The sequence below is a fragment of the Austrofundulus limnaeus genome, unplaced genomic scaffold (assembly GCF_001266775.1).
Source record: "Austrofundulus limnaeus strain Quisiro unplaced genomic scaffold, Austrofundulus_limnaeus-1.0 Scaffold31, whole genome shotgun sequence".
Classification (NCBI taxonomy): Eukaryota; Metazoa; Chordata; class Actinopteri; order Cyprinodontiformes; family Rivulidae; genus Austrofundulus; species Austrofundulus limnaeus.
Window position 1 is genome coordinate 1,781,682 of NW_013952433.1, and position 10,356 is coordinate 1,792,037.

The 10,356-nt window shown below is 42.6% G+C and overlaps 1 protein-coding gene across 5 annotated transcripts in view; it reads left to right on the plus strand.

Moving 5' to 3' along the window:
* The first annotated feature begins 2,475 nt into the window (after positions 1–2,475).
* brsk2a (BR serine/threonine kinase 2a) overlaps positions 2,476–10,356 on the plus strand; it is a 176,702-nt gene continuing 168,821 nt past the window's right edge. For all 5 annotated transcript variants that reach the window (XM_014005558.1, XM_014005561.1, XM_014005557.1 and 2 more), the window contains exon 1: positions 2,476–2,883. In XM_014005558.1, coding sequence (XP_013861012.1) covers positions 2,790–2,883 — 94 coding nt within the window. In that variant the 5' untranslated portion in view covers positions 2,476–2,789. The remainder of the gene's footprint in view (positions 2,884–10,356) is intronic.

Consider the following 10,356-nt stretch of genomic DNA (forward strand, 5'->3'; position numbering starts at 1 on the left):
ACACTGAATTAACACCAACACTGAGTGTCAGTTTACTCAGAAAGTGTTAAATCAACACCCAAAAGTTTAATACTGAAATTTTAACACTCCTGCTGACTATTGATAACTATTCAACTGAACAGCAATTCAAAAAAATCACCAGAATATCAGGCAGCATGGATTAAAAACAAGTAAACACAAACAAATATCCAATAGTGAACATCAGTGGACAAACTCAAACTCTAGCACGGTCTAATTTGTTTTGGAGAGAGGGATGTGGGTCATGAGCGGCAGGAGACGGATTGATAGGAAGCGGAGGGGGGGCTACAGGCAAGGTGATTAAAAACTCAGGCTACAGATGTTTCTGGAACACTTCAAAGTGTTTCACCTGCCAGCGAGAGCGCTGAGCATGATGCATTATTGAGACCGTGCCCACCTGGCACCTGGCTCTGACATCACACACCCGGTCCACTTGGCTCAGTGTGGTCACGAGGGTGTGTGTGTGTGTGTGTGTGGGAGGGTATGGCACTTCAGGTCACACTTACACAAACCTGGCTCCCAGTGTGATGAAGGGCATCACGGGACACAGCACAGATTCTCTACACAGACCTCAAAGGCACTAAACTGGGGCATGTGCACTTTGTTAACTCAGCTTCATGGGAAAAATTTGAAGTGTCTTGAAAAATGTTTTGCTGGATGGGAACATTTCTTGCTTCTCCGCATCAAAACAAATACAAATAAATGATTTTAACGGGAATTGTAATGGCCTGTTTGAAGTGAACACGTAGCAGAATTTGTGTTAAAATAGAAAGTTTGTAGGAACTGTTAATGGAACACGAGTGGCTAAAATATTTAAGACCCGGCAATGCATGTCAACCACTGCTTTGTCTTATCGGGTTGTGGATGCAACAGATCCAGGAGAAAAAAACAGACATCCCTCTCCCCAGCGATATTCTCTAGCTCCTGCAGGGACCCCAAGACAATCCCAAACCAGAAAGGTTCCCTGCAGCAAATTCTGGGTCTGGCTCAGGGTCTCTTCCCAGGACATGCCTGGAAATCTACCAAAGAAGGAGTCCAGGATGAACTACCTCAGCGCCTTTGGATGCAGAGCAGCAGTCGATCATCTTCGAGATCCCCCTGGATGTTGGTGGTCCTCACCAAAACCCTAAGGCTGAGCCTGAGTACACTACTCTTTGGCTGCTTGTATCGTGTTGTCTTGGTTTGTTTTGGCTAGGATCTAGATGGACCAGCAATTTCACAGCTTTGCCTTTGTGTTGAATTCTTCATCACAACCGACCAAATCAACGGCCTCATGACTGAAGCCCCGATCCGTTTGTCTCCCATCACTTGTAAACAAAACACCCAGATTCATCAACTCCTCCATCTGCCAGCATCTGTATTTTAAAAAAAATATTCAACACAAAAAGTCTGAAATTCTCTCGGGAAAGTCCTCTCTCTACAACCTGCAGTTCTCAAACATTTCAGCACCCCCCCCCCCCCAGGTTTGTTTCGTTCTAGATTATTTGGAGGTCACACAGTGTACTTTTGTGCATCTCCCCTGCGTGTTGTCCCCTGACAGCTGTACTCTCTCAGGGTGTGGGGAACAGACAGAGGCCAGAGCCACAGTCACAGGTCTCAGACCAGTGGGGTGTGAAATGAATCGCAGAGCCAACATACTCTCCTCCTGCTGCACAAACTTGAAACCACTGTGCGGCTGAGTTTGTGGACTGGTGAGAGCGAGGACAATATAAAGGAAAGAGCTGTGAAAAGTAAAGAAAAAAACTACTTTTTGTTCTATTTCTGCATCGTCAGTAAACTAATCTCATAAATTTATCGTAAGGCACTTTTTAGTAGGGATGTCATATTTGGAGTTATGTTCTTTTATTCAACAAGTCATCAACGCTGGACAGCTGAGAATTAGTCCATTTGAGTTTTTCTGTAAATATTGCAGACGCACAACAAATACGTCTAAACCTATAAATTTAATATATATTTTCACGAATAACTGTTGTCAGAATTAGCCTTATTTTGGCAGAAATTACAGATATTGATCTAACATTTGATGTGGTTGAAGCTGTTCTCCTGGCCACACATTATCTCATGGCCACACACTATTGTCAAGTGGCCACAAGATATTTTTTTTATCCAATGTTACCTGAAGGGCACCTTATACTGTAATTCAATTCATGAAAAATATAAGTTCCCTAAGGGGAGCTTGACAGAAAGTAAATGAGATCCACTGCTTTAATAAATGCTAGAATTTTAATTAAAAAAGAAAGTTTGATCACTAATATTTTGGGTAATAATTCCTCAATAAATACAACTTTACATGTCAAGGTTTGATGTTGATGATAAGCTCAAACTCTTCTGAAAAATATAAAGAAGAAAAAAAAAAGCATCTGAAGCCAGAAACAGGGTTTAAGAGCGTCTCTTCTTTCTGATTGGCTCAACCCGCTGTCAATCATCCCACGCCTGCTCGGCAGCACCTCCCACAGACGCACAGCAGCAGCGCAGGTTTTTTTTTTCTTCCTTTTTTTWATACCCACAATGATTTTCAAAACACTTGCGACTCGTCTGCGAACGAGAGGAGGAAAGAGCGGAGAAACGGAGAGCCTCACCTCCTCAAACAACGAGTGAGGTCGGGATAAAAGAAGAGCTCCGGAGAAAAAGAAGAGGAGAGGAAGAGAAGAAACTGTGGAGTTAACAGAGAGGGGGAGAAACAACGGCGGCTTGAAGCTCCAGGGAGGAGTGTCTGATTGCTTTCTTCCAAAAAAAAAAAAAAAAGTGTCTAATTTTACACAAAATTCGACATGTCATCGTCCGGGAAAGACAACAGCGCTGCCCAACACGCCAATTATGTGGGACCTTATCGTTTGGAGAAGACGCTGGGGAAAGGACAGACAGGTTAGTTGGGACAGCTTTTCTTTTCTCACCACGTCCAATTAATTTAAAAAAAAAAAAATAAAGGTCTCAATTTTATTTGTCGCGCTCCGCAGCTATAAGTTGATGCCGTGGCCGGAGCGTCCGCAGCTGATAAACTGTTAATTACCAACACCTGCCCTGCCTCGTGAGGCGTTTGAGGGGCTTCGGCGGGGATCTGACATAATCATTGTTCACACACTGGGACGAGCGGGGATTTGTGGGGCTGTGTAGCTCGCGGTGGGTTTTCTTTGGCCAGTGCGCGTTGGCGTCGGACCCGATGCGTGTGACTGAAACGCGCGTGATGACACGGGCACTGAAAATGGAACTTTTAGTGGTCCGGGACGGCTTCCCTTGTGTGTTTGTGTGAATAATGTGCGTGCGTGTTTTCTGATTGGAGCACAACGCGGTTAATCCCGATTTCCCTGGTACATTGATCTATTCTTAGTCCGCAGGCACGCAGAGAGAGGAGAGGCAGGCGTTTCTCCTACTGGCAACTGGCGGGTTTCCTCCGATGTGGAGGAGAACGTCCCACCTTGACACCYAATGAGCTGCACGCAGAGCCGGGAAATAAGATTTAATCTGCGTTAATGCGTCCCAGGGGGTGGGAGCAGGCTTCCTGAATAAAGGGGCACCTGCTTTATGTCAGCCTGACAGCAGCAGTGACTGTGCATTTTCCAAAGTTGCATGGCACATGTGCTGTAAGGTTAAAGGAGGATGCTCTAGGACTAAAAAAAAAAAAAAAGCGTTGTGTTGTCAGTAAATTAACATGTTTTCAGTGCAAACCTCTTGCCAGTGGTGACTGGAGTGACCATCATGTACATGCAGGAAAACAGCACTGATGCATCATTTCTGCTCTCACCAACCCTTACAAAAGTGGGGGGTGCAATTACTTTTCCTCTGCTCCTAGTGGATAGATTTTCCTCCCATCTGCTGTCTAAAATGGCTACAAAAGGCGTTACTTCTTCCCCTACTTCGTCCAGCTGGTCATGCTGAGCAGCCATGTGTGTAAATGTTTCTGTGCCCTCCTAAACAGTATGCTTTCTCAAAATGTTTTTCCCCGGTCACTTTATTCACCTGGGCAGTGCTAACTGTTTATTAGTGGGTGTTGTCTGCATGTCTGCTTTGAGTGCAGCATGGTGTTTGCCTTGATAACTGATGCCTTCCCGTTGCTCCTTGTGATGCATTTTAACTGCGCGTGTTTCTTATCTCTTCAAATGCAAATACCTGCTGAATCCACAGTCTGTTTGTTTCTTCACGCTGTGCAGATTCAGCGGTGTGTTCCTGGCTTTTGTTTTTCACCTTTTTTCCTCTTTTCTACTGCTATTTTTGTTTAGGCGTTTCGTGCTCACAGGTGGAACTCGAGCTAAATATCAGACTCGGCTCCGGTTCAGATGGCTCTCTTGTGGTCTCTAATGGTTGTTTGTGGAGCTGGTATGGTCTGCTTGGTACAGACATTTAATTATGGGGTATCACTGAGATCATTGTGGACTCGGTTTCTATTTGTGGGAGTGTTTGGGGTCGATTTTGATGCGTTTCTGCTGGTGTATAAGTTTACGCGCCAGGTCAATTTTGATAATAACTTCTGTCAAACTTTCTTTTTCCTAAACCTGTCAGAAAAAATGTAACTAATTCTCAATTTTAATGATTTCTGAAGTAATAATGACAAGCCAAACCCTGGTTTCTTAATCACAAATCTTCTGGTTCAGTTTATTTTTTATTTTTTTGAAAATACGTTTGTGAGGAAAAAAAAATCAATTGGTCACACAACTCTGTGCTGCCATGCCAAACCTATTCCAATTACTGACAATGTGTAATATCCCATTTGTTTGTTGACCATTTGTTAATCGGTTAGACATTTTTTTCCCCCCAGGCCCCATGAAAAAGGTTGGCCTGGCAACTGTGAGTGCCCAGTGGGCTGAGCTGGATCATGACTGGCAGCAAGGACTGTCCACTGAGCCAACTCCCCTGGGAGGGTTCCCAGACTGGGATTGGCTCGTATTAATAGATGGGAGTAGGTGGAAGACGTCCTCTCGCTGTCCAGCTCAGAGGAGTTGTGTCGTTGCGTGTTCATTAGGTGATTAGACCTTTCCCTTGATTTGGCCTCCTGATCCTTCATGCAGCTGAAATCCTCACTGCTCTCACTTTCAAATTCACGTGGCTCAAAAGGGATCATGGGTTTTTTTATCTGTGTTTACTATTACACCTCCCTGCATCTTCACTTACATAAAACAGCTCATTGCTACGTCATCCAAAAGATACACTCCTTTCACGAACGTTTCTTGTCACAAGGGACTGAGTGTGTATATGAAGAGTGCGCACCAGTTTCTCATCAGTTTCCTCAGAGTGATTGTACAACTTTTCCATTGTCAGGYGTGCACTGGGGCCTGAAAAGATCTATAGATATGAACTGTCTGCATGGCTGGCTACTGATTGGTGCTGAAGCAACACAAGGCAATTTCTAAGTGAAAGATGGTGTTGCTGTGCTTTAGTGGCAGAATCCGAACAATGTTGCATGTATTTAATATGTTTTTACAGCAATAAGCCTTAACAACATAATCACGGACATGTAAAGTCAGTAACACTGCCYAACCTTTCACACCACAACACGGAAATGAATGTAAATGTTAAAACCTCAGCAGAAAGGCCAAGCTGTCTGTGGAGTTTTGATGCCAAACTCCATCTTGAATAATTTAATAGGGTTTGATGGCATCAAGGTAAATGTACAGATTACAGGGTAAATGTTGTCTTTTTAAACAAGAGTCATAAACTTATGGCTGATTGGTGTTAGTTGCTGAAATACCTCAAAATATTTTAAAAACAAAATCTAAACATTTTCTATCTTGGCTACATAATTCTCAATTCTGTGTTACAGTGGCACAATAGCTGAAGTAGCACCTGCTGAAACAGCTAATAAAACCTACAATTGAACGTCTCCTTCAGAGCAGGATTTGCAGTAACTCCTTTCTTGTTTTACAGAATCTTAAGGCTTTGCTTGACAAATCTGAATATGGTGGATTTGCATTTTTGCCAGTACAGCGACTTAAGACCGGCTGAATCACTACTCTGTTCCCTAATGTGTCAAACACTGCCTTGCTTTGCCTGGAGTTTGTTCCAGGGAGGTTGTTTATCAGAGTATTAGCGGTCTATAGTCAGGAACACATTGCATTGTGGTAATTCAGCATAAATCCATTCAGGGGTTGAATACTGACAGACAGAAAAGTTGGAGTTTTGTTTGCAGGGATTTTGATTCTTCGGTCAATGTTTAAAGAGTGGAATTATTTGTGCTTCAGGAACCTGTCCTACTGTCTGTTGATCTGACAAAATGCTGTGATGTTGTGCCTTGCTCTCTTTTCTCTCTTAAGCGCTCTCAGATGCAGTCCGTCTTTTGAAGGGTTCTTGTTTTGGGCTCACTGCTGCAAGGCATTTAAACCAGTATCCCGCTGTTTCTGCTACATTTATGTCAGCAAACGACTGGCCTGGTTTTGAACTTTTAGTTTGGATTTCACAGTTTGCAGATTTTTGCTGTGTTTGTATAGAGTTTAAGAAAAAAAACCAAATACATTTGTCATTCATTTTGGTCACGTAGATGAGTGCATAAATCAAACCAAGTCTGCATGTCTGTTACAGCACACGGTATTGCAAAAAGTATTAATTTGATGATGATTGATTGCTGGTGAGAGGGCATGGTGGATTCATGGCCACTCCCAAAGACTTCCTGTCAGGTGAGGAGATCCATACTTTTTCACAAGTCATGATATGTCTGATTATGACAACGGTGGACAGCACGTCCAGTCAATGCTGTCAATAGAAAACCGCTTTGCAAATTTGCAGAAATGGGTTGGTATTTAGTTGCAGATACCTTTTTATTGCCTGTGAGTGTTGCAGCTGCTCACATACTTTTTGACCTGTCGTCAAAGTCAATGTCGCGCTCAAACAGGTGGTTATCTCCCCCATGTTCACAAGATTGCCCAGAAAAAGTTGCCAGCTTTGGTGTGAGGGGGATGATCATTCCGTGTTTTCGTAAGTCTGCTCAAAGGTTCAGGTCAGAGAAGCCCTGACCCAAAGGCTGCGCTGTGTTGCTTCCCAGATGGGTTTCTCCCCGCGTTCCAGCTGCAGAGCAGGAAGCCAAGCCTGCATGGTCTCAGCTGTTCCACTGTCTGGTTAAAGCCGAAGCCTTGCTCCCTCAGCCCTGAAATGTATCCTAAATGGTGTGAGGCTGGTGTCCCTGTGTCTCAGCTGCATATGCTGTCTATTTATGAGCTTTTATGAACACATCCCTGTCTGTTACAYCACCGCTTTGGTCATTTCTACTGTGTGAATGAATGGTTAAAAGAAGTTGGATCAAAACCTGGATTCAATGTGGTCCTTCTTCTGTCTGTGACTTTGGCTGTCGTTATATAATGATGATTGTCTCTGCCATTTATTGGGCATCTCTTCTCACCCTTCTTGCTCTTTCTCCCTCCTTTCCCCCTGGCCAGTCAAGATTCATACTGGGATTCAGTCATGTGGTAAATCAGACAAGACCTCGGTGGAATTGCATCGATTGGGAGGAATGTATGTAGCCAACGATTTTCAGAGATTAATGACGAGGAAAGAGGTGGAGAAACGGGGGGAGGAGCAAGGCGGCTTATGGGCAAGAAGATAGAGTAGGAGTAGATGAAAAAAGAAAGGGGGGGGGGGACCTTGAAATGTGAGAGGATGAAATGGTTCTGAATTTTCCAACTGCAGTGGAGGTTATTAATTAAGGCAAAGTATCGATCATCCTCTTCATTTCTTCCCCCTCCTCCTTGATTTTCATCTCTTTATTGCTGACCTCCAGGGGAGAAAGGGCTCAATATTCAGTTGGGAGGTCAGTGAATAAGCGAAGGCACATTGGGAGATCATGAATGAGTGTGTTTACGTTTGTGTGTATTTTTATTTTGGACAGGCTTCATTGCTTCCTATTTGGCTCTTAACCTAACTGGGCACATCCACTGTCACTTTTTCTTTTCCACAATATACAGCGTGGYGAACGATGTTGACGTCGTTGTGATGTGGTCTATTTCTCCCAAGTCGAAGTGAGACACACCATCACATTCCACTTTGTCTGCTTTACCTCCTATTACAGTTCTCACTTCTGCTCCTGTGTTTTCTATAATGCGATTTTTTTTTGTCTCGTACTACTTAGAATTTCACACTTCTAGTTATCCAGCACAGAAAAGTGAATTTGAGCAGAAAAAACGCAAGTTCTACTGTCACAGTGCTCCACATTGTTACATTGATATAATATATCAATTTGGACTGTTATGGTAAAAACTAAATGTTGTGTTTTTCTTTCTTATATTTTTGTTTTGCATATTTGAGGTTCACAGTTTGCCATTTGTCTGGTCAAGTTTGGTGCAGTGTCTTTTTTTTTTTTTTGTCGTCAACTTTGACATTTAAGACATACTGTATAGTGTAATAAACGTCTGTGCACACAGCAGTGGGCTTAATCAGCCCGTCTCTCTACTCTTTCACCCAGTTGAGATTAACCCTTGCTGAGCCACCTGTCTGGCTCTGTCTGTGAGAATGGTGGGTTGGTTGTGTAGTTGTCATGGTTTCCCTGCTTCTTGCTGGTTCCCAGTCTTCCCTCGTGAAGGAAGAAAGGAGGTACTTTCTCCTGCTCCTTCTGCTGTCAAATTGTGCCAACTCAGAATCTGTTGCTGTCGTTGCAGTTGCTCTTCAGCTTCTGAGGCGGCTGTTATCAAAATCAGTTAACCCCCCACCCAATAAAAATAATTTTTTTTTAAATAAAACTTTGATTGTCTTGATTGTCTTAATGTTTTTATGTTATGTTTGTACATATGAAGAAATTAGCATGTTGAAAAAAGATGTGAGAATTTGATTTTACATGTGTCTGACACGCGTGTGCAGGCCGTGTGCGTGCGCTCAGACATACGGCCTTGGATCAGACCGGCTTGCTCCTGCTCTGTGTTGTGTTCCCATTTAAATCCAGGAGATTAGCACATGTGGAGAGCCTCGGTTTAGTTGCCATCAGCTCAGCCAGCCTTGGCAGGCTTTCCTCAGAACTGGGGGAGTGCAGGCTGGAGGGTTCACCCCCACCCAGCAGGCCAGCACTTTTCTATCTTTCTGTGCTGTACCTTATACTTTATCAAATATACGAGGGAGCCCATGACCTTGACTTTTAGTGCAGTTTTTAAGTGCTGAGTTGCGTTTATGCAGTTCATGTGGCAATTTCTTCAATATGAATGACACATTATGAATGACTTTTAGATTGCTGCCTTTGCTTTAGCAGATGTTTTTTGCAGCTCCGTTTGTTGTTTTTCAGGAAAACATACATGAATGAAATTGCGCACTAACTTAATGAGCACAGCTCATACCAGATGGCCCAGGCATGCTAATTGTGGTGCATTCAGAGTTTTCACTGCCGTGCGCTGCATTGTTAGCTCTTTTGATTGTAAAGCACAAAGTTGCTCGTGCGTGAAACACCTGACATGTGCGTTGGCATGGGAAGAGAAGAGGAGGTAAAGAACAGTTTTTGGGTTGGAAGAACAAGACTGATCACAAACCAGAAAACAGAAAGGGTTTCTTTTCTTTGTGACAGGGACCTCATAAACCTGGTCATAAATAAATAAATATATTTATAATAAAAAATTGTTTCTTCACAAACAATCAAGAAGTWTGTTTTTCATGGAGTCAAGCAAAGACTCATTGATTTTGCTCTTTTGATGTCAGAAAGTTGAGAGACTAATTTACCAGAAAAGACCACCTAGATGACAGGTGTTCCTGCAGCTTGTAGCACAAACTCTTTCCTCATGTGATGTCACTTGATCAGAGAAGGAACCTGCTGCCAGGTGAGATCTGCTGTCATGACTATGCATTAGGATAATAACCAAATATGGAAATTGATGCAGTGAATCCATGATTCTAGTTTGGATTTTTCCTTTTTTGGGTAAATTTTAGGTTCCGCCGGTGTTACTTTACTCAAAATGATTTGCCTTTTAATGCTGCAGTTTGTGAAAGTTTTCAGAGTGGACTTTTTTAATGCTGCTATACATCTCTCTTTTGTGTTTTACTCTTCTTTGGTTGGCTTTCAATCCACCAATCAGCATCTATTTTCCTCTCTGAACTCTTATGTTCAAAGTCGTCTAATGTGGTGCTTATAGCCTGTTGCGCAGTAATGTTTTCAATAACTTATGCCAACTTATGGAAAGTTTGTGTCTAAACTGAAGATGGAATCTAAGAAAAAAAAAACTGCTGGAAGATTTTTTGGACCTATACTGTAATGCTAACAATTAGATCAAATATAGAGCTGATATGAGTAAAAATAAGCCCTGTTATAGTTACAAAGTTTTCTTAAGTCAGCATTACTTGTCTAAAACATTATACAGTGGTTTGCAAAAGTATTCATACCCCTTGAACTTTTCCATATTTTGTCACATTACAACCACAAACATAAATATATTTCACTGGAAT